The following is a 25,206-nucleotide window of genomic DNA, read 5'->3' on the forward strand; positions in this document are numbered from 1 at the left end:
TATAGGGGTCCCAGAAGGAGACGAGAGAGAGAAAGGACCTGAGAAAATATTTGAAGAGATTATAATAGAAAACTTCCCTAACATGGGAAAGGAAATAGCCACCCAAGTCCAGGAAGTGCAGAGAGTCCCAGGAAGGATAAACTCAAGGAGCAACACACCGAGACACACAGTAATCAAACTGACAAAAATTAAAGACAAAGAAAAACTATTAAAAGCAACAAGGGAAAAATGACAAATAACATACAAGGGAACTCCCATAAGGTTAACAGCTGATTTCTCAGCAGAAACTCTACAAGCCAGAAGGGAGTGGCACGCTATATCTAAAGTGATGAAAGGGAAGAACCTACAACCAAGATTACTCTACCCGGCAAGGATCTTAATCAGATTTGATGGAGAAATCAAAAGCTTGACAGACAAGCAAAAGCTAAGAAAATTCAGCACCACCAAAAAAGCTCTACAGCAAATGCTAAAGGAACTTCTCTAAGTGGGAAATGCAAGAGAAGAAAAGGACCTACAAAAACAAACCCGAAACAATTAAGAAAATGGTAATAGGAACATACATATCGATAATTACCTTAAATGTGAATGGATTAAATGCTCCAACCAAAAGACACAGGGTCGCTGAATGGATACAAATCAAGACCCATCTATATGCTGTCTACAAGAGACCCATTTCAGACCTAGGGACACATACAGACTGAAAGTGAGGGGATGGAAAAAGATATTCCATGCAAATGGAAATCAAAAGAAAGCTGGAGTAGCAATTGTCATTCCAGATAAACTAGATGTTAAAATAAAGACTATTACAAGAGACAAAGAAGTACACTCCATAATGATCAAGGGATCAATCCAAGAAGAAGATATAACAATTGTAAATATTTATGCACCCAACACAGGAGCACCTCAATACATAAGGCAAATGTTAACAGCTCTAAAAGAGGAAATCGACAGTAACACAATAATAGTGGGGGACTTTTAACACCTCACTCACACCAATGGACAGATCATCCAGACAGAAAATTAATAAGGAAACACAAGCTTTAAATGACACAACAGACCAGATAGATTTAATTGATATTTATAGGACATTCCATCCGAAAACAGCAGATTACACTTTCTTCTCAAGTGCGCACAGAACATTCTCCAGGATAGATCACATCTTGGGTCACAAATCAAGCCCCAGTAAATTTAAGAAAATTGAAATCATATCAAGCATCTTTTCCGACCACCACGCTATGAGATTAGAAATCAACTGAGGGGAAAAAAACTTAAAAGACAAACACAGGGAGGCTAAACAACTTGTTACTAAATAACCAAGAGATCACTGAAGAAATCAGAGGAAATCAAAAAATACCTAGAGGGCTTCCCTGGCGGCGCAGTGGTTGAGAGTCCACCTGCCGATGCAGGGGACACGGGTTTGTGCCCCGGTCCGGGAGGATCCCACATGCCGTGGAGCGGCTGGGCCCGTGAGCCATGGTCGCTGAGCCTGTGCGTCCGGAGGCTGTGCTCCGCAGCGGGAGAGGCCACAGCAGTGAGAGGCCCACGTACCGCAAAAAAAAAACAACAAAAAACTTCCTAGAGACAAATGACTATGAAAACACAATGATCCAAAACCTATGGGATGCAGCAAAAGCAGCTGTAAGTGGGAGGTTTAGAGCAATACAATTCTACCTCAAGAAACAAGAAAAATCTCACATAAACAATCTAACCTTACACCTAAAGGAATTAGAGAAAGAAGAACAAACAAAACCCAAAGTTAGTAGAAGGAAAGAAATCATAAAGATCAGAGCAGAAAGAAATGAACTAGAAACAAAGAAAACAATAGCAAAGATCAATAAAACTAAAAGCTGGTTCTTGGAGAAGATAAACAAAATTGATAAACCTTTAGCCAGACTCATCAGGAAAAAGAAGGAGAGGACTCAAATCAATAAAATTAGAAATGAAAAAGGAGAAGTTACAACAGACACCACAGCAATACAAAGCATCCTAAGAGACTACTACAAGCAACTCTATGCCAATAAAATGGACAACCTGGAAGAAATGGACAAATGTTTAGAAAGGTATAACCTTCCAAGACTGAAGCAGGAAGAAATAGAAAATATGAACCGACCAATCACAAGTCATGAAATTGAAACTGTGATTAAAAATCTTCCAACAAACAAAAGTCCAGGACCAGATGGCTTCACAGGTGAATTCTATCAAACATTTAGAGAAGAGTTAACACCCATCCTTCTCAAACTCTTCCAAAAAATTGCAGAGGAAGGAACACTCCCAAACTCATTCTATGAGGCCACCATCACACTGATACCAAAACCACACAAAGATACTACAAAAAAAAGAAAATAACAGACCAATATCACTGATGAATATAGAGTCAATCTGTGTGGCAAACTTCATTATTGTCTTATTGGAAGAAATTGCCTCAGACACCCCAACCTTCAGCAACCACTGCCTTGATCTGTCAGCTGCCATCAACATCGAGGCAAGACCCTCCACCAGCAAAAAGACTATGACTCACTGAAGGGTCAGATGACGGTTAGCATTTTTTAGCAATAAAGTACTTTTTGCATATAGATGCAAAAATCCTCAACAAAATACTAGCAAACAGAGTCCAACAACACATTAAAAGGATCACACACCATGATCAAGTGGGATTTATCCCAAGGATGCAAGGATTCTTCAATATATGCAAATCAATCAATGTGATCCACCATATTAACAAACTGAAGAAGAAAAACCATATGATCATCCCAGTAAATGCATTAAAAGCTTTTGACAAAATTCAACACCCATTTATGACAAAAACTCCCCAGTAAGTGGGCATAGAGGGAACCTACCTCAACATAATAAAGGCCATATACAACAAACCCACAGCAAACATCATTCTCAATGGTGAAAAACTGAAAGCATTTCCTCTAAGATCAAGAACAAGACAGGATGTCCACTCTCGCCACTATTATTCAACATAGTTTAGGAAGTCTTAGCCACAGCAATCAGAGACAAAAAAGGAATACAAATTGGAAAAGAAGAAGTAAAACTGTCATTGTTTGGAGATGACATGATACTATACATAGAGAATCCTAAAGATACCACCTGAAAACTACTAGAGCTAATCAACGAATTTGGTAAAGTTGCAGGATACAAAATTAATGCACAGAAATCTCTTGCATTCCTATACCCTAACAACAAAAGATCAGAAAGAGAAATTAAGGAAACAATCCCATTCACCATGGCAACAAAAAGAACAAAATACCTAGGAATAAACCTACCTAGTGAGGTAAAAGACCTGTACTCAGAAAACTATAAGACACTGATGAAAGAAATCAAAGATGACACAAACAGATGGAGAGATATATCATGTTCTTGGATTGGAAGAATCAATATTGTGAAAATAACTATACTACTCAAAGCAATCTATAGATTCAATGCAATCCCTATCAAATTACCAGTGGCATTCTTTACAGAACTAGAACAAAAAAATCTTAAAATTTGTATGGAGACAAAAAAGACCCCGAATAGCCAAAACAATCTTGAGGGGAAAAAACAGAACTGGAGGAATCAGACTCCCTGACTTCAGACTCTACTACAAAGCTACAGTAATCAAGACAATATGGTACTGGCACAAAAACAGAAACACAGATCAATGGAACAGGATAGAAAGCCCAGAGATAGACCCACACACTTATGGTCAACTAATCTATGACAAAGGAAGCAAGGATATACAATGGAGAAAAGACAGTCTCTTCAGTAAGTGGTGCTGGGAAAACTGGACAGCTACATGTAAAAGAATGAAATTAGAACACTCCCTAACACCATACACAAAAATAAACGCAAAATGGATTAAAGACTTAAATGTAAGACAGGACACTATAAAACTCTTAGAGGAAGATATAGGAAGAACACTCTTTGACATAAATCACAGCAAGGTATTTTTTGACCCACCTCCTAGAGTAATGGAAATAAAAACAAAACTAAACAAATGGGACCTAATGAAACTTAAAAGGTTTTGCACAGCAAAGGAAACTATAAACAAGACAAAAAGACAACCCTCAGAATGGGAGAAAATATTTGCAAACGAATCAATGGACAAAAGGTTAATCTCCAAAATATATAAACAGCTCATGCAGCTCAATGTTAAAAAAACAAACAACCCAATTCAAAAATGGGCAGAAGACCTAAACAGACATCTCTCCAAAGAAGACATACAGATGGCCAAGAGACAGATGAAAAGCTGCTCAACAACACTAATTATTAGAGAAATGCAAATCAAAACTACAATTAGGTATCACCTCATACCAGTTAGAGTGGGCATCATCAGAAAATCTACAAACAACAAATGCTGGATAGGGTGTGGAGAAAAGGGAACCCTCTTGCACTGTTGGTGGGAATGTAAATTGATACAGCCACTATGGAGAACAGTATGGAGGTTCCTTAAAAAACTAAAAATAGAATTACCATATGACCCAGCAATCCCACTACTGGGCATATATCCAGAGAAAACCATAATTCAAAAAGCCACATGCACTCCAGTGTTCATTGCAGCACTGTTTACAATAGCCAGGCCATGGACACAACCTAAGTGTCCATCGACAGACAAGTGGATAAAGAAGATGTGGTACGTATATACAATGGAATATTACTCAGCCATAAAAAGGAATGAAATTGGGTCATTTGTTGAGACGTGGATGGATCCAGAGACTGTCATACAGAGTGAAGTAAGTCAGAAAGAGAAAAACAGATATTGTATATTAATGCATATATGTGGAATCTAGAAAAATGCTACAGATGAACCAGTTTGCAGGGAAGAAATAGAGACACAGATGTAGAGAAACAAACATATGGACACCAAGGGGGGAAAGCAGTGGGGGGGGGGTTGTGGTGGGATGAATTGGGAGATTGGGATTGACATGTATACTAATATGTATAAAATGGATAACTAATAAGAACCTGCTGTATAAAAAATAAATAAAATTTAAAATTAAATTAAATTAAATTTTAGAAAAGGAAAAAAAATATTGAGGGACAAAGTCACACCCATGCTCCAAGGTGATAAGTTCTTACACAAGGAAGGAATTCCCTCCAGACAACTGAAGAGGAAAAATATACAAGCTGGCTTAATAACACATTGTCAGGTGCTCCTATCTTCCATGTAGCAGAATTGGTTTTCTCTGTTATTAAGGTATTTTAGCATGACCCAGGGATAACCTAGCAACCAAGGAGAGTTAAGGCCGGAAGCAGATTTACTGGTGTAGCACGGCAATCCTTGGGACTTTCTGGAGTTCCCGCACACGTTAGCTCGTCCACAGACCTCACCCCTTGGCTAGTGATTTCATACTGCTTGGGTTACTTTGCTGTCTCCCCCACAGCACTGAAAACTGCAATCCTGGAGCCACCGTATCCCTGCTACCTACAGCAGGGGCGACCTGAGGGGGGGGGGATCCAGGTGCTCAGGGTGCAGGGTTTGAGGTTGAGGGTGGTTTCAGGACCACCTTGGGTGGCTGTGCTTCGTGACTGGCTCCTGGCCTGTCCCCCTCAAACAGAGCAAGGACCATTTAATACAGGCACCCAATAAATAGTCGCTGAGTAATGGGATCCTTTCCACTCCCCCATGGGGAAGCCCTGAGGCTCAGGGAGTTCTGTGCCCATCCAAAATGCCTCCAGGGGGGCTTCCCAGGTGGCACAGTGGTTAAGAATCTGCCTACCAATGCAGGGGACATGGGTTTGAGTCCTGGTCCGGGAAGATCCCACATGCTGCGGAGCAACTAAGCCTGTGCACCACAACTACTGAGCCTGTGCTCTAGAACCCACGAGCCACAACTACCAAGCCCGTGCACCACAGCTACTGAAGCTCGCGCGCCTACAGCCCGTGCTCCACAACAAGAGAAATCACCGCAATGGGAAGCTCGCGCACCACAACGAAGAGTAGCCCCCGCTCGCCACAACTAGAGAAAGCCCATGCAGCAAAGAAGACCCAATGCAGCCAAACATAAAATAAAATACATAAATTTATAAAAAAACCAAAATGCCTCCAGGAACATGCGCTCGATCCCACGTCCTCTAGTGCTCTTCCTGCTGCCAGGATGGCATTCTCAGACCTACTCAGAATGCCACTCACTCCTTACTCTCAGGACCACTGCAGTTTGCTCACAACTCAAAGCCACAGGTGTAAAATTGCACGTCCCTGGATAATTGTCTCTCTTCGTGAGGGAGATTCCCCACAGAGCATCCCGGAAGCCCAGATGGATGCCACCGCCTAGTAGCCCATCCTTTGCGACCTACCTCATGATTTCTAAAAGTAACATTAGGAGGAAATGGCCAAAAATGATGGTTTAAACTATCATCCATCACTAGTGGGACAGAAGTTGGTAGAACCTCTACAAAGGGCGACATATATCAAAATTATTTGTTGCACATCCCCATTGACTCAGCAATCCCATGCCTACAGATGTCCTCAAACACGTATGTGTAAAACGACCAACATATAAGGTCATTCCTGCTGCGCTGTTTATAATAGCAGAAAACCAGAGAAAACTTTATGTCCATCAACAGAAGGCTGATTAAATAAAGCATGATATAGCCATTAAAAGGGACACCATGCCACCATAAAAAGGAATGAGGAGGCTCTGTATGGGCTGTCATGACATGAACTTCAAGATAAACTGATTAGAAAGTAGAGCACACACAGTGGACCACTGTGTGTTTATGCATGAAAATATGTAAAAGGATAACACAAACATCTGCTAACTTTTCTACCTTACAGGGACGGGGGCAGAGATCGAGGGAGGCTTTTCACTCGTTACTTCTGGGTACCTTTGGAAGGTCGACCCATGTGAATATATTACCTAGTCAAAATTAAATTTAAATCGACCCAAGAATAGAAGGAATCTTCTACGTTTCCAAAAGCTCAGCCAGGAGGGGGAGTGGGCTGCTTAGAAGTGGGTGCCTGAGCAGCATTCCTGAGCTGTGGGCCACTTGGCAATTGGCTGGCCCCTTCTAATCTGTTTTGCATCTGTAAAACCTGAGGTAGAGTTATGAACCTCCTCCTTCCCACAGAACCTCATCCCTCTCCAGGCTCCGCCTGCCGGGCTGGTCCTGCCCCTCCGCCGTCAGGTGCAGCGGTGCGCACAGCTCCCGCCCCGCAGCGGTCTGCAGGTGCCAGTCTGCAGCCCAGCCTTCCGGCCACCGGGTCCCGCCTCCGCCACCCAGCTGCCCCGCCCAGAGCTCCCTAGGGTTCCTTTCCTTTCATGCCAAGAGAAACCAGCTTCCTTCTAGGCAAACCTCAATCTTGAAATACTCCTCAGGGCCCACACCTCTCCTCAAAATGTCCTCTGAACACATGTGTGGTCCGTGGGCTGGGGTGGGTCTGTGCGTCTTTGTGACCCAGTCCCGCGGGGTGAGTGCAGAAATTTAGAGTATATGTTCAGAAACACTGATAACCATGTGACAGAATAATTGTTGAATAAAATACTAAAAAATTGGTGGTGGGGGGAGCAGGTATCAGTTTATGTATTTTAAGAAGGTATCGGAACACAACAGATTGGGAATCTAAAAAAAAAAACCAGAACATAAAACTGAGCCTTCACCACAGACCGTTTGAGAAGCACTGCTCTAAACTTCAAAAGTGCCTTTTACTGAAAAAGGGGGGCTGGTATTTGCTGATGGCCCACTGAGTACCAGGTACTTTATTATATAGTATCATTTGATCTGCACAGCCCTGATAGGTAGAAATGATTCCCATTTTATAGATGACAATAAAGATGCAATGTTGTTATGGTCACAACCCACATAACATAACACAGCCAAAGAACAGTCCCTCTTCCCCACCTCCCACACACAGCAGAGCTTCTGACAGTTTGGAAATGAAGAACAGTCTAAGAGCTGTAAACAGTAGGTTAAAAGCGAATCGTAATTCCAAGGGCAGGAATAAGAGTAGTTCTCACTGTCACACACTTGTAAGTTTCAGACTGTTCTGTAGATTAACACTCCGGATCCTTGTCCAGAGCCTTTTTGCCCTCCCTCTTCACACCCAACTCAGTCTCTCTGTTTTTCCGTTTCGCGTACACTCAAGTAGATATCGGGAATTTACTTTCTTTTCTTCCTTGTCTAACTCTCTTCCCTGCTCCACATTTTCCATCCCACTGTTCTCAACTGGTCAGTCTATGGAACTGAAGGGTAGTTTGGAATGAAAAGTTCTAGGTTTTCAGTTGTTAAATAAGAATCCAGGTGGATCGAGGCTTTCCTATCCTTCTCCAAAGGTAAAACAGATTGCTCTTCATCATCCTAGCGTACGAAACCTACTCCCTGTCCTGGTTTGGGTAAAGTGTTCCAGCTTCTCCCTTGCTGGGGCATTAGGAGGGCCTTCCTCCCAGACAGTACAACAGACTCTGGGAGCCTGGCTCCTGATTCTGGCAGCCCAGCCCAGCCCTCTGCTCTTAGCAGAGGTCCAAAGGAAGTCCCCACTTAGTGGCCCGCCCAGTCTCCCCACCTTGTTTAGGAGGCCTCTGGCGGCTAGCTTCCTCTCCACTCCCACCCCTCTCCAGGCCTCTCGCAGCGTGCCAGTTCACAGGGACCCACTTCAAGGACACCGGCCTCCTCCCTGGAACCCATATTTGCAGGGCAGTGCTCCCCATTCTTCCACCTGCCAATTCAGTCAGGAAAGGTGGTTCCAGCTGGCAGCCCAGGTGCTCAGACCAGACCCTTCCCTACTGGGTCAAATGGGGCCACGGTGGTCTCTGCAGCTGCTCACTTCACAGGACTGCAAAGGGCTGGGACCTACCAACCGCGGCAAGAGGAGGAAGAGGGCAAAACTAGTGAGAGGCCACCTGCCTCAAACGTTACTCCTGCTAACTTCGACTGAAAAAATGCTCAGAACAATTTCCAGTTTTTTTTAAAAAATCACTAATTAAAAAAAAGATAGGGGATGACTACAGATTAGGAGAGACTCCAGATGGATGGAGAGAGTAGCAGATGTGATTTAAGTAAGTACAGTAAAAGAATATTCAAATCTAGGTGGTGGGAATACAGGTGTTTACTGCAAAATTCTTTCAACTTTTTGTATGTTTGAACTTTTCATAATAAAATGTTGGGGATAAAAGAAAGATTCAACCCATTAACCAAATGCAATGTGTGGCCTTATTTGGATCCTCATTCTAGCGAACAAACTGTAAAATTAAATAATTAGATGAGGGGGAGCTGTAGTAAAAATATGGTAGTTTTATTTTTCAAAGGAGTTCTTGTTTAATAAATACATACTGAAATATTGCAACGTGGGGGAGAAACGGCCCAGGGCGTAGCTCAGACAAAACTATTCATGAGTTTGTGATCACTGACACTGGTTGATGGGTATATGGGATTCATTTTTCTCTCTACTTTTTTGACGTTTTGGAAATTTTTCTCAATAAAGTGTTTTGTTTCTTTTTAAACCACTTGGATGGGGCTCTTTGTTTTTACGTGAACAAAACCCTTTACAGCTAGCCACCCTCTGGGGTTCCCCTGCTCCATCCTGACCAAATCTAAACCGGATGTGAGTTTGAAAGAAAATGTACAAACAGTAGTAACCACCTTCCCCCTGGGCAGGTGGTGGGGAGCAGCCTCCCCAGACAGGAAAAGGGGGCCCCTTCCGCAGGAGCATCTCCTGATCCTTTACTCCCACCAGACCAGAAAGAGGTCCCCCCCCTTCAGCTGGGTCTTCCCCTTGTGCTCCCTGGAGTGAAACCCATGTTCTGGGGGCTATCCTTCGTTTCTTTGGGAAATCCCACAGATACAGCAGGGCCTCTGTCTGTAAAATAGCGTTCAGCTGGGGTTTGTCCTCCTCCCTCAGCACCTTCCTCACCTCTCCCAAATTATGTAATTATGTTGAAGCTTCTGGTCGTTGAGTCTAACACACCAGGTGGGGCTTTTAAGAATCTCCCTCCCGGGCTGCAGGTGGCTCAGTGTCCACACCCCCTCAAAAAAACAGGCCCTTGATCCCTCCAGTGATCAAGGAACCCAGTGGAGAGAGAACCAAAATAGCAGACAATCCAAAAAATGCCCTAAGCATGGGCTTCGGGAGTCATTTGTTTTCCTTCCTTGTGTGTGTCTGTGTGTGCACGTGCGTGCAGGCATGTGTGCGCTCTGGGATAAATGTATCTGGAAATAACAATGGGAGAAAATCGCTCATAGGACCAAACCCCAAAATTGGCAGGAGAGACCCCACTGACCTTAGCCTCCCTCTTTGTGCTAGTCAGTTCCCACAGCGAAGCCAACCCAGGCTCCACACTCCTCCCTCTGTCACTAGTAGACCTGGTGTCAGGGACTCCGGTTTGGGTACAGTCTCTGCCACATACTCATTATGTGACCTTTCTGGGCCTTGATGTCTAAAATGGGGACAATAATTCCTGCCCTCCCCACAGGGCTGTTTACAAAAAAAGTTTTTTTCAAATAGAAGAAGCACTTTATAACTATACCATACCATTTATAAACTATGCCATACCAGTGTTTCCCCATAATCCTTCATAGAGTACGGTCAAAGGAAGTTTGAGAAATGTGGTATGTATACTCTAACCTCGGCTTGAACATCATACGCAGGTGAGCATATTAAAGGCTCTGAGAAGTCCTGCAGTTAAAAAAGATCAGTTTAACAATATTGAATCTGTTAGGTCTAATGACTTAGCTTGTTTGGCTCCCCAAACCCTTTTATCCTAGAATACCAAGGAATTAATTACTCAACCTCCTTAGGACCTCTGAAGAACAGCTGAGGAAGTAAAGCCCTGGAGAGACTCAGGTGGCCCCGGTTACTGTCTTGGGCCCAGCATGCTTCTCTGTGGCGCTGCCAACCTCACCCAGATTCCCACACTTGACCAGGCCCCAGTGCCCTCTGCATGGGTCATCTTCCATTCCACCCTCACCAGCCCCACCCCACCACATCACCCCACACAGGGGACAGAGGGGAACCTGAAATGTATCTGTCCTTCCCTGGAAGGCGGGGTCTCATCAGTTTCTACCAAACGTGCATCTTTAGCTCTGGCCACTACCCCTCACTGCCACGCTCAGACCTACCTCAAAGCCTCAAACCGACTGTCCATCCCTGCCACCTAGCCCCCTCGATGTCCATCTATCCTTCCTCCTCATTGGGCAAACATACTCTGCCCTTCCCAACACCACTTAGAGGCCAGTACCAGTTCTGCTGCTTCCTGAAAACTCCTCTTCCTCTAAGCACCATAATCTAACACAATTGCCCTCTGATCGCCCCTCTGCCTTCCCATTCATTTTGTCAACTCTTCAAGCTGGGATTTTGTTATACTTCTTGGAGAGGTAATGGTGCAAGTGGTTAAAAGGATGTACTCAGAAACCTAGGTTCAAATCCTGGTTCCACCACTTATTGGCTGGATGATCAAGTTATTTAAGTTCTCTGTGCCTCAGTTTCCTTATCTGTAAGTGGCAAACAAGAGTACCTGCTTCATGGGGTTGTTGGGAGAAACTGAGTTGATTACAGTGCTTAGTACACTGGCACACAGTGAGTGAGCGAGTTAGCTATTACTGTTACTATTATCGTTATCATTCTGTCTCCTCACAGAGCCTTCCACAGGCTGGGCAGTCTTTAAAACTCTTTATATCTGTATTTATTTACTCCCTGCCTCCTTCCACAAAGGCTCTAAAGTTGGCTGCGCACAAAGAGAGGACTCAGGGCTGAGCTGAAGGCACCAGGAACAGGTTTGAGGTTGGAGACTGGGGCGGGGTGTTCTCCCACTGCCACATCAGGGTGCCTTCCAACCCCAGCACAAGAGCCCAGCCCAGCCAAACCAGCCCTACTGCTAAAGCCACAGACTGCCAGGGCTAGATGCGTCCCGAGCCAGAACTCAGAAGAAGAAACTGAGGCTTACCAGGCCTCTTTCCCACTTCTCCACCACTCCACCCGGCGCTCGTTAAGCCCCCAATCATACTGGCTGTGCACAGAGCTTCGCCGTTAATTTGACTTGGGGGAAAGAGGGGGAGGGCAAGGAGAGACAGGCACAGCCTTCACCTGACGGAGTTTAGGAACCGGAATGGGGATTGGAGGCGCGGCGCAAGAGTCCGGCCTAAGCCCCAATCTGATGCGTGCCGAAACCACCATTTCACAGCAGTCGGAGCAGCCCACATGATCCGAAAGGGCAGAGGGCAAAAACCGTTTCTCTCTTTTCCCCAAAGCATGTGAGTTTTCTCCTTGGGCAGAAGAACCTTCCTTACTACCCTGGTTGCTCCTAAGACCAGCACTGCAGGAACGGTAATACCGAAAGCAGCCACCGCCGGCCCCACGCAGTCGGGGCCCGCTTCCTGGAGGAGGCGCCTTTCGCGCGCTCCGCGCTTGTGAACCGGCCCCGTCCTTCCCTCACTCACCGGTGTCCACAGAGGTGAGCACGGCGTTCGGGCTGGCTCGCCGGCCGCCCCCGCCGCCGGGCACGACTAGCGTCTGCATCTGCCGGACCAGCTCTGGCATGCGGTCCCAGTGGCCCTCGGCGCGGCAGCGCTCCAGCTCGCTCTCCATCTTCAGGTGGGAGCCGTGCGCGCCCTTCGCAGCCATCTTCGAGCGGGCGCTGTCATGGGAGGTGCGGCCGAGAAGTGGAGACCCGGCCGGGGGCGGCGTCCCGGCTGGGGCACACACGCGGGCGGGGTCGACCCGGGCGCGAGCGGCGGCCGGGGCCCGGGTGGCAGCGGGGGCCCGGGCGGCGGCCGGCGGGCAGCAGCCGCAGCAACCAGCGCACCCCCGGCGCCTCGGGGCTGGGGCTCCGGCTGAGCGGCCCGGACGCGTCCAGGAGCAGCCTCCGCCTCTGCTGCAGCAGCTTCAGGCGCCGCCGCTGCCGCCGTTGCAGCTGCTGTCACAGCCCCCGCCCCAGGCCTGGGCGCCGCCAGCTTCGGACCCGCCCCCGGCCGCGGCTCCACCCCCGCGGGGGCGTGGCGCGGCCTCGGCGAGCCGGGCGCGCGTCACTTTAATGCTGCGCGGAGCCCCGGAGGTCGGGGGCGCCTCGCTCGCCACCCCTCCCCCATCCCATCGGGGCTCTTGGCCTGGGAGACCCCCGCCCCGACGACCCGGCTTTATGTGGTGGCCCCGTCACCACCGCTGTCCGGCACGTCACAAATCCCGGGAGAGGCCGGCCGGCCGGTCACTCCCAACTCCTAGAGCGAGCCTCCCCGGAGAGCCGCCGGCTGCCGCCCGGGTCCCGCCCTGCTGGGCCGCACGAGCCTTGCGCGCCACACGCGGGGCTCTCGGGAGAACCCGCCGGTTCGGAGTCCAGCGACTCTCGGGACGCCTCCACCGCGAGAGACTTGAACGTTGTTTTTTCAGAGCGGTGTTCCTCTTTCCAACCTGTCTGCCCCCAACCCAACTGGCAGGCCTGTCCTCTGCGGAATCCCGTTGCTCTGGATTTCTTAAACTTTTTAAGCTGTTTCTCCAACTTGGTATTTACATATTTAATTCTGGTGTCTGAAGACTGATCAAAGCTGTACCGAGCTCTAGGACTTAGCTCGCTGCTGTGGGGACGAAGAAGTTCAAAGGATTATAGGGCGGCTCCGGGGGCAGAGGCGGACGACACCCTCTGCCTAACAGTGGTTATGGTGACCCCGCCTCGGGGCGACACCAGCGTACAGTCCCGTGTGGGGATGGAGGCCATCACTCAAGAAATCACAGCGAGACCAAAGCGACAAAACAAAACTAAGTGACATAGTGCATGGCACAGACCGAAGATTCCAGAATACGGGAGAGTTAGAGCAAGCTTTTAAGTGTCAGGAGACTCACTGCTTCGTGCTTCCAGACAACTGTAACCGTGGGAAGTTTTTGTCAAGTGGAGCTCAGGCTCCTGGGCCCACAAGGGGTTATCTGTTGAAGGCAGCCTTCCTACCCCCCCGCCCCCCCTTGTCGCCCCCAACTCCCCCCCCTCCCCCGTGGATATTCTTTTCTGTAGGTTTCAAATGCTGCTCCATTCCTTGTTTGGGGGGCAGAATTCCTCACCTTGGCTGCCGCTCTGGGGTCTGTCCTGAGCTCTTAGAGACCAGGAGATAGATGAAGGAAAATGGGGACAGCTTTGGCAGTTTACTCAATTTACACAAACTCCTCCTCACCTACTCTTGTCAACTGCTCTAGCCGGCTTTTTGTTACCCTTTGCCTGCCCTTGCTGGTCACCAAAACCAGATTTCACTTGGAGAGAGATGTGCGTGTACTGTGGGTGGGGGTGGCCTGAGGACACCCTGCGATTTGCCCCAATCTGGTGTTCCCCAGAGTCAGCCCTAGGGCAGGCAAAGAAAAGCAGAGCTGATAAGAGGAATCCTGACAAAATAAGGAAAACTCCTCTCCTCCCTCTTTTCTCTCCAATCCTTTGCCAACCCCTCCCCCAGTTTGCTGGACTCCAGGGAACTAACTGAAGGGGTATTGCTGCCTGTTTCTTCCGCGGGTGCATCAATATTTGTGTGGGCATGGGAGGGAGGAACACAGCATCATGGTGAAAGCTTATGACAAACTGCCCCTCAGCACCACAGAACACATGCTGGACCCCTTCACGGCTCTTTTCCAGCAGAGACAGGACCCCAGCCCATTAGTGACCAACATCTTTCAGGGGAGTAAGAGGCTGTAGGAACAAGAACAAAGAACAATCATGATCCAATCAGTAATATTTTCCAAAATCAATGACAAATAGAAAGAGTGGTGGATGTTTTTATTTTTTAATAATCTGGGATTTCTCAGATGAGAGTTTAGGACACATTCTGATAAAGACCGCTGTCATTTGCCAGCTCAGAAATGCTACCGAAATAACTTGCTGATCAGGTGAAGCTGAGTTCATTGCTTACCACAGTGAGGGAGAGCACTGCCTTGACAATCTTTGTAGCATCTCAGAGAAAAGAAGGAAGTTCGCAGGAGGTAAATCGACTTAATGAGAACTGTGTATTTTCAGGGAGCAAGAAAGATGGTACAGCACGAGGGACCATCTGGTTTAAAGGAGACTCTAAAGCCAAGCCAATAGGAGACTATTTGTTTAGCTGCTGCCCCTTAACAAAGTGGGAAGCTCTTGCCATTAGATCACAAGAGAGGCTAAGCTATTAGTCTTTATTCTCATGAAGTTAAGGGCTTAGTGAGATCTCTGATTTACTTATAGGTTGAAAGGCTTATGATGTTTAGTTAGGCCCCGAGTAGGAGGGTATTGAACACCTCATTTCAACTCACAAAAAACAAGTTCATGTTTGTTCTCAGAGAAAAGGTTTGGTTACCAGAGACTTGGGCAGGTCAAATAATGGTATGGGAGTTTCAGAAAACTTGGGAACACACAGCCTGCAGTGGCCAGTGAGACTCAGGAATCCTCATAATTGTCTCTTAGTTGGCCGGGTACCTTTTGCACAGTTGGTTGTCTGGATTGAGATTTGCCTCCACGGAACAAATCTTGTCTTAGGTCGTGCACTTTCCTTTGACAAATTGTTCACTTCTCTTGGAAACCATATGCCCTCCCTGAGCTAAAAGAGGAAGCAGAGAGATGAATCAGCCTTAGAGCTTGCCTCACCTTTGGAACAAGAAAGATTATCCAAATATTGGCTAAGAATAGGGTCACAGGGCAATTTAAAGCTCTGGAGGTCCTGGTTGAGGACTTGTGAAAAGTAGAAGGGCATCTCAGAAACTGAGGCATACCAGTCCAAGTATGTTGTTGATTTTCCTTGGAGAAGACAGGTATTAACTTTTGATTTAAAGAGACACCAAAGAAAGCACAACAGAGTTCTACAATTGTACAACATGTGGTCAGTCTCCTTAGGCCTTGAGGATAAAACAGTATTTGAGTTTGGTTCTAAAGGGAAGTGGAGAGTGACTTATTTATGGCCCCAGGGACCTAAGTGAATCTATACTCCTGCCACTGGGCTTTTGACTGGGAGGATAGGAGTATTACAAGGACTAGGATGAGGTATGAAGACTCCTTTCTCTTTATGGCTTTTGATTTTAGTTTTATTCCTTCCTTAGTGCCTTGTTTTAAAGGCTATTGTGCAAACTTGGGTAGAGGTTTAGGTGAGTCAGTCTGAACCTTGATGGGTTTAGTTCTAGTAGAATGTCTGACATTCTGGAATTGCTTGCCCACAGGTGAGCTTCAATCTATGTTTGATTTACACACAAAAGTACTGGCAAATAAATAACCGAATTAGCCAGGACCTCATTATGAACAGGGAGGTCCTCAGGGACTGGAGGGAAGAGGCCGTCAGGAGAGCATTTAATGTGGCAATTCCATTCACACAGTAAATCCCTTGCTATTAAGTTAATGAGTGTAGTGTCACAAAGGAGAAAAGAACATTCCTTGGTTAAAAGTACGGGGCTGATGGTTAAGTGCCGGGGCCTAGGGAAGGTGTGGTTTTAGATATTTAGGATTATTAGATAGATACCTGACCAAGTAGTTTGTTGACTCCAAGGAAAGGGTTGTACAGAGGGTCCCTGACTTATGATGGTTTGATTTCTTCCAACTTTAAGATGGTAGGAAAGTGATATCAGTTTGGTGGAAACCACCCTTAGAATTTCGAATTTTGGTCTTTTTCCCCAGGCTAGCAAAGTGCCGTAAGATCCTCTCTCATGATGCTGGGCAGGGCAGGGCAGCTTCCAGTCAGACACGTGATCACAAGGGGAAACAACCAATACACTTATAACCATTCTGTACCCGCACAACCATTCTGTTTTTCACTTTCAGTACAGTAGTCAATAAATTACAAGAGATATTCAATACTTTATTATAAAATAGGCTTTGTGTTAGATGATTTTGCCCAGTCGCAGGCTAATTAATGTAAGTTCTGAGCACATTTAAGGGTGGCAAGGCTAAGCTGTGATGGTAGGTTAGGTTTACTAAATGCATTTTTGACTTAGGATATTTTCAACTTATGATGGGTTTATCAGGATGTAACCCCATTATAGGTTGAGGAAGATCTGTATCATAGTGCTCAGGTTTAAGATTGATATTATTGTGACCATATCAATCAAAATTGCAAGACTGTTTTAATTTTTAGAGAAATGTTTCCTCGTGGGTTTGCAGGTAGAATGGGAAATTGAACACCTTCACTGATAACTTCTTTCTTTCTTTTCCCTTTAGTTTCTTAGTTCTAGAGCTCTTTCAAGGTTTTGGAGGTCTGGCCATGGGCCTATTTCCCACCCTACTTTTTGCTTGCATATTAAATCCTCTAGTTCTGCTTTGAGGCCATTCACAAAAAGATAAGAGGGAGAGCCAGGGTCACATCTGCTTCGAGATTTACTACTGAATGCAACGTATTAAAGAACCTATCCCTAAAGTCTCCATCAGGCTTCTCTTTTTTTTTGGCTTGAAGAGCTGAATCAGAACACTAATTTCACAGGAAAGGCAAAGGATAGCCTCCGAAAGTCCTTGACCGACATCTGCAGTGTTTCTAAGTCCCTTCAGCTTCCTATACAATTCAAGGTCTTTTAAGTCATCATTGGAGGTCTTCCAATTCTGACTTTTTTATCCAACTTTTTGCAACATATGCACTATTGGTATATATCTGGCCACTCTGGATTACATGTCCCTCAAACTATTCTAAATTCCTCTGCAATGTTCTATCTTATTTAGGCCTTGGAGAGTCTTAGGCAATGGCTTTCAGCTGAGAATGGAACCAGAGCTTAAAATTCACCATAAGAGTTTTTCTGTGTGCTGAAGGAGGTTTCCCTTAAAGAGGTTAAGTGAGGTTTGGGGTACCTGGCTGGCTAGGAGGGAAGGAGAGGGGGTCAGAGGGAGAGATGGGGCAGCAGTAGATGGAAGAATGTAGGATAGAGGAAGAGGAATAGTGTGTTTGAGTTGTGATTTGTGGGAGATCTAAAAGACAGTTTTAAGTTCATATTTTTCTTTTGCTTTGGCCAAGGAATCTGTTCAGGAGGCGATTTTGGAATCCAATTTCTTTTGGATGCCTCCTCATGCTAATAAAAAAATGAAGACCGTTGGATGTTTGGAATTATGTTCCCTTTTCCTTCAAAGGCACTTCTCAAGTGAATAACTTTGTTCGTATCAAAAGTTCTTATAGTGGGGCTTCCCTGGTGGCGCAGTGGTTGACGGTCCGCCTGCCGATGCAGGGGGTGCGGGTTCGTGCCCCGGTCCGGGAGGATCCCACATGCCGCGGAGCGGCTGGGCCCGTGAGCCATGGCCACTGAGCCTGCATGTCTGGAGGCTGTGCTCCACAACGGGAGAGGCCGCAGCAGTGAGAGGCCCACGTACCGCAAACAAAAAAAACAAAAACAAAAGTTCTTATAGTGGCCACTGTCATTCTGAATTATCCTTGGTGAAATGATGCTATTTAGAAAAACAAGTGCACAGATTTGGGCAATAGCATCAATACAGGTAAGAAGCAGAAGTTAGGTCCAAGGAAGGCATGGACTGAGGTTTATACTAAGACTGGGAATGTCAGTGGAGAGTTGCTTGTGTATCCTGTGGCTCGGGGACCCCCAACCTCACAGCTAGACCTTACCCAATGGCAACTCTGTTGAACTTACAGTTCTCAGCAGATGAAGGGCGTGGAGAGATCTCTGCTGATCCAAACTCTCACAGACAAAACTAGTCTGAGGAAAGTTCTCATAAGGTGTTGTTCAGTGGCCTGAGACAAAACTTTTCCCTGGGCTGGCTTAGGGATGGACTTATTGGGACCCACACCTGTCCTCTTCACCATGAACTTTATTCTAATATATGCACAACAATAAATGACCAGGATGGACATAGACAAATAGTTGCCTGGTTAGTGATAAGGTGGATATGCACCAAGGAGAAAAGATTTTCAAATATGGTCAGGTAATCGAAGGATTCCTGAAAAGAGTTCCTTATTGCTAGGAAACAAAATAGATTCAGTATTTGGGGAGCTCAACAAAAAGGAGACTTAAAATAAGAAATTGGAACTTGGGCCCAGGACAAGCCTTACATCCCTCACTAGTGAAGCCTGAAAGACCCCTGAGGGGATCGAGGGCCTCAGAAGGGGACACTGTTTCTGAAGCAGGGGTCTTGCGCTGCAGTGGTGAAGAGGGTCTCCATTGGATCTCGGTGGAGCTCAATAATTGAATGGTGGCTCCCTGAAAATACCCTCAAAACAACTTTGTGATAATGTAAAGCTGAGCTCTCATCGCAGGAAGGGAGAACACTAACTGCTCCGCAGAGCCAGAGTACCATCTAAAATGGGGAGGCAAAGTCGGATATTTATGAAGTATTGGGGTCTATTTGAAGGCACTCTTCCACTGAGGGGGCTTGATTAGGGACTGGACAAGAATAATGATACAATAGTTGAGGATTATTAGGGCAAGGGGAGAGTTTGTTTATTTGTTTGTTTTTGTTTGTTTTTTGTGGTACGCGGGCGTCTCACTGTTGTGGCCTCTCCCATTGCGGAGCACAGGCTCCAGATCGCAGGCTCAGCGGCCATGGCTCACGGGCCCAGCCGCTCCGCGGCATGTGGGATCTTCCCAGACCAGGGCACGAACCCGCGTCCCCTGCATCGGCAGGCGGACTCTCAACCACTGCGCCACCAGGGAAGCCCAAGGGGAGGGTTTTGAGGCAAGGATTTCAGAGTCTTAGAGAGTGGTTGGATGCAAAATATTGAAAAGTCGCAAAGTTCATTTAAATGTTTTTCTGATTGAAATTTCTGCAAAAATTAAAGTTACAACTTTTATTATCCCGGGCAAGAGTTTCCTGCAATAGAAAAGTCATGTCAGTGTCAATAGTAAGCTGTCAGGATGTTTGGTTCTTCCTATGCACTGACTCAAAGTTGTATTATATATGATTATTGCAACATCCCCTTGCCCCCATCAAATCACTCCTATTTGTACTGGTTATCACAGTGGCCATGAGTCGTTAGGCCATCCAGAGGGAGAAAGAGCCTGATGAAGAGATGTTCTCCCACCTCTTCAGATGTTCTCTCCAGCCTCTTCTTTCACACTATTGTATTTGCCATTTGGGGGTCCCAACAGGAACCCTAAAAAAGTATACTAACTTTGAATATGAATTAAACCTTTAGTTCACAGTCAACAGTCCCTTCATCCACCCAGGTCATCAGGGTATGTGAGGTAGAGCGGAATGACAGCTGCCTTTCCAGTCTTCTGTAGTCATAGCCCAGATCCTTATATACAGAAACCAACTTTTACTTATTACCGTGATTATTGGCTCATAGCATTTCTGGCCCATGATGTAACTCATGTCTTAATTATCAGTGCTGTGACTCGCTAGCCCAACCAGCCCTCCTAGAATGTTGACATGAATTCTGCCAGGGGCTGGCTTGTATGGTCAGTATTTCCCTTTGACAGCTGCCAGAAAAGCTGGGGATAATCACTAGATAAGGAAAAAGGCCGTACAAAGGCAAGTTTCAAAACCATGAATTCTTTGTGCTTGTGTGTAATTAGTAATTATTTGTTATGTTTTTTATTTTATTTTATTCCTTCCAGTTTTATTGAGATATAAGTGACGTACAGCTCTATATAAGTTAAAGTATACAGCATAATGATCTGACTTACATACATCCATCATCTCACAGAGATACAAAATAAAAGAAAAAGAAAAAAAATACTTTATTTCTCATGAGAACTCTTAGGATTTACTCTCTTAACAACTTTCATATATAGCATACAGCAGTGTTAATTATATTTATCATATTATACATTATGTCCCTAGTACTTACTAATCTTATAACTGGAAACTTGTACTTTTTGACTACCTTTATCCAATTCCCCTCCCCCCAGTTATGTTAATTTTAGAATCCTAGAACATTAGACGTTTTCCTAGTCCTGGGAGGTGAGAGCTCTGGAGCGTCTCCTATCTCCACCCACCCACTTCATGACTGAGACACTGGCACCTCCCTCCATGCACGAAACTCCCTCCCATCAGCCTGTCTGTTCTGTTCCCTGGGCTCCCAGGTGACTCCTGCTTCTCTTTGGTGGCTTTTGTGGCATCTCGCAGGACTGCTGCAGTGGGACCCTCCCAAGAATGGGGGCCCATCCTTCCTCCTAGCCTTGGTCAGTACTGGTTCCCTGCCCAGTTACTGCCATCCTGGGGAGAGAAGCCAGCCTCACCCACCAGCGCCCAGAGCCTTCTCAGCTCACCTTAGCTGGTCTGATTTTAAGCCCTACCACTCCTAAGGCCAACCTGAGTGTCTGCCCTTCAGTGATTATAGCACTTTTAGGCCTTAAACAATAGCTTTGCTCTATCTGCTTTTCAAATCTTTCATTGCTATCTGTTTAAGAACGTTTTTTATTGTGAAAATTAACACAATTAAAGTACATAAAACATAATTATTATAAAGCACCTTTTTTAAAAGTTGAAGTATAGTTGATTTACAATATTATGTTAATTTCAGGTATACTACATAGTGATTCAATATTTTTATAATTATGCTCTATTTAAAGTTATAATAAAATATTGACTATATTCTGTGTGCTAGACTAAAGCAAACTCTTGTTTACCACCAACTAGAGTCAAGAAATAGAGTTTTACCAGCTTGCTAGAAGTCTCCCTTTATATCCCTTCCCAAACACAACCCCAGCCCTCGTAAAGGTAACTGCTAGCTTTTATGCTAATTACTCCATTGCTTTCTGATATCCTTTATTAGATTTAGGAAGTTCCTTCTATTCCTAGTTAAAAGAATTTTTAAAAAAATTATGATTGAAGTTGATTTTTACAAATACTTTTTTTTTACATTTTTTGAGATAGTCATTTTTCTCCTTTAAATTTATTAATATGGTGAAATACTTTGATTTGCAAATGTTAAACCATCCTTGCCTTTCTAGAACAAGATCAATCTAGTTGTATTAGCTTCCTATTGCTTCTTTAACAAATTACCAAACACCTAGTGGCTTAAAACTAGCACATTTGTTATCTTACAATTCTTGAGGTCAGAAGGCCAGAATGGGTCTTAGGGGCTAAATCAAGGTGTCAGCTTAGAGCTGCACTTCTGGAGGTTCAAGGGGAGAACATGTTTCCTTATCTTTAGCAGCTTCTAGAGGCCATCTGCATTCCATGGCTGGTGACCCCTGCCTCCATCTTCAAAGCTCATCACTCCAATCTGTGCTTCCATGGTCACATCTTCTCTCAGACTCTGATCCTCCTGCCTACCTCTTATAAGGACTCCTGTGATTACATTGGGCCCACAGGGATACTACAAGATCATCTGCCTAGGGATTCCCTGGCTTCCCTGGTGGTGCAGTGGTTGGGAATCTGCCTGCTGATGCAGGGGACACGGGTTCGAACCCTGGTCTGGAAAAATGCCACATGCCGTGGAGCAACTAAGCCCATAGCCACAACTACTGAGCCTGTGCGTCTGGAGCCTGTGCTCCGCAACGGGAGAGGCCGCGACAGTGAGAGGCCCGCACACCACAATGAAGAGTAGCCCCCGCTTGCCGCAATTGGAGAAACCCAACACAGCCAAAAATAAATAAATAAATTTATTTATTTATTAAAAAAAAAAAAAAGATAATCTGCCCAGCTCATGGCCCTTAATTTAACCACATCTACAAAGTCCCTTTTGCCATGTAAGATTGATATTCACAGGTTTTGAGGATAAGGATGCGAACATCTTTGGGGCCATTCTGTCTCTGACATTGGTTGTATTTTCTTTTCTTTTTTTTTTTTTTTGCGGTACGCAGGCCTCTCACTGTTGTGGCCTCTCCCGTTGCGGAGCACAAGCTCCGGACGCGCAGGCTCAGCGGCCATGGCTCACGGGCCTAGCCGCTCCGCGGCATGTGGGATCTTCCTGGACTGGGGCACAAACCCGTGTCCCCTGCATCGGCAGGCGGACTCTCAACCACTGCACCACCAGGGAAGCCCCCTCTTATCTTTTTCATGTTTATAGAATTTATAGTGATATCTGCTTTTCATTCCTGGCATTGATTATTTGTGTGTTTTCTTTTTTTATTTTTCTTGATAATTTGCAAGGATTTGTAAATTTTATTGGTCTTTTCAAAGAACCAACTTTTGATTTTGTTGATCCTCTCTATGGCATGTTATTTTCCATTTCACTGATTTTTGCTGTTATCCTTATTATTTCATTTATTTTACTGTATTTGGGTTTCTTTTGTACTTCTGTAAGAGTCAGGATTGGCTAAGTTAGGCTGCAGTAACAAACAATCCCCCCCAACTCTCAGGGCTTTCAACAACAGTTTATTTCTCACTCATGCTGCCTGTTCCATCCAGGTTAGCTGGGTTCTTTTCCACATTGTCTTCACTTTGTGGCTCATGCTGGCTGAACAGCCACTGTCTATAGCATTGACAATCATTGTGGCAGAGGGAAGAGACAGGATGGTGAACCGTATGTAAAAATTCTGCCTAGATGTGACATGTAACACTTCTGTACACATTCCATTGACCGGAGCAGGTAATACAGCTAAACCTGATGCCAGTGCCCAGAGGGAGTGAATCTTTGTGAATAATAATATAGTATCCCATGCCTTATTTTCTAACTTTTTGAAGTAGAATCTTAGCCCATTAATTTTTAACCTTTCTTATTTTCTAATATATGCATTTAAGGCTATAAATTTCCTCTTATCAGCTGTATCCCACAAATATTTATACATAGAAATTTTGTTAACATTCAGTTCAAAATATTTTCTAATTTCCTTTGTGATACCTTACTTGAGCTATGTGTTATTAAGAAGTATTTCTTAATTTTCAAGTAAATGTGGAGTTAAAAAAATTTTTTTTCTAGTGTAATTGCATTGTATCAGAGGATATGATTTGTATACTCTCAAATCTCAGACTTTTTTTAGACCTCACTTTCAACAACGCGATCTTGGGAAGAGGACTTTGAGCCTCAGATGAGACCCTAGCCCTGGCCAACATTTTGATTTCAGCCTTGTGATACTTTGAGCAGAGAACCTAGTTGATCCTGGACTTCTCCCTGAAATGTGAGATAATAAGTGGGTGTTGTTTTAAGCTGCTAAGTTTGTAGTAATTTGTTATGCAGAAATAGAAAATTAATAGAGTGTTTCTGCTAGTCGATAAATCACTCAGTTTTTGTTTGTCTAAAAATGTCTTCTCAGACTTCCCTGGTGGTCCAGTGGTTAAGACTCCGCACTTCCACAGGTTCAATCCCTGGTCAGGGAACTAAGATCCTGCATGCTGCATGGTGTAGCCAAAAAAAAAAAAAAAAGTCTTCTCATCTTTATTCTTTTTATTTTTTTTTAACTTTTTCATGTTTATTCTTGAAGGATGGTTTAGCTGGATACAGAATTTTGGACTAGCAATTTTCTTTTAGCACTTAGACAATATTACACTGTTCTCTGGCTTCCATTGTTGCTGTTGAGAAGTCAGCTGTCTGTTGCTCCTTTGAAAATAATATTTTTTCTCTTCTGTTTATCTTTAATATTTTTTTGGTTTGTTCTTTGCAGATTTATTTTAATGTTCCAAGAATAGATTTAATTAAATTATCTTGGAATTTGTTGCTCTTCTTGATTCTGAGCTTGAAGTCTTTTATCAGTTCTGGAAAATTCTTAGTTATTATCTTCAAATACTGTCTCTGCTCATTCTCAGCTCCAAGTAGACTCCAAGTAGGTATAAGTAAGACCTTCTCACTGTATTCTGTGTCTCTTACCCTTGCTTTTGTATTTTCTCTCTTGTTGTCTCTCTTTACGTCATTCTAGATAGTTTCCTCTACCATGTTTTCTGATTCATTGACTCTTTCTTCTCACGTGTCTAGACTGTTGTTGAACCCATCCCTTGAGTTTTTAACATCTCTTATTGTATTTTTTTGTTCTCAAATTTTTATTTGATTCTCTTTCCAGTCTGCTATTTTATCACTCTTCTATTCTATCACAGAGGGACATCTTCCTTGACTCCCCCCATAATCACCGCCCCGGCCACTGTGTGCTGCCATGGCAACCTGGGCTCTAACAGGCATTTACCTGTTCTCTTACATTCTCTCTCCAGCTAGACTATAAATATCTTGAGGATAGAGAATATCATTTACTCTGTGTCTCCAGCATTTATCACAGTACCTGGTAATAGCAGTCACTCAATAAATGTTGTGGAACTCAACTGAACTTTTACTAAAGAAACCTCCTTGACCATCAAACACTGCCCCACTTTGAGGAAATGGAAAAACTTCAGTTAAGTCTCCACTACTCACAACTGCTCTTTGTGTGAGGAGATTCGTCTATGGAGGGAATGCTAAGAGCTGCTATTTCTGCATCCAGGCTGATGAGAGGAAAGAGTGGAAAGCAAAATAGACACAGAAATAAGAGGCTAGGGGCATCTCAGGTGAGTTTCTGGGAAA

At 44.8% G+C, this 25,206-nt stretch overlaps 1 protein-coding gene across 2 annotated transcripts in view; it reads right to left on the minus strand.

Annotated features, from left to right (window-relative positions):
- TTC7A (tetratricopeptide repeat domain 7A) overlaps positions 1-25,206 on the minus strand; it is a 155,924-nt gene that overhangs the window by 110,136 nt on the left and 20,582 nt on the right. Inside the window, exon 1 of one of the 2 annotated variants that reach the window (XM_060026673.1) lies at positions 12,355-12,819. The exons of the other annotated variant lie outside the window; for it this stretch is intronic. Coding sequence (XP_059882656.1) covers positions 12,355-12,538 — 184 coding nt within the window. The 5' untranslated portion in view covers positions 12,539-12,819. Of the gene's footprint in view, positions 1-12,354; positions 12,820-25,206 lie in introns of those variants that run through there. 2 annotated transcript variants of the gene reach the window in all.

Source organism: Delphinus delphis, chromosome 12, assembly GCF_949987515.2.
Source record: "Delphinus delphis chromosome 12, mDelDel1.2, whole genome shotgun sequence".
Taxonomy (NCBI): Eukaryota; Metazoa; Chordata; class Mammalia; order Artiodactyla; family Delphinidae; genus Delphinus; species Delphinus delphis.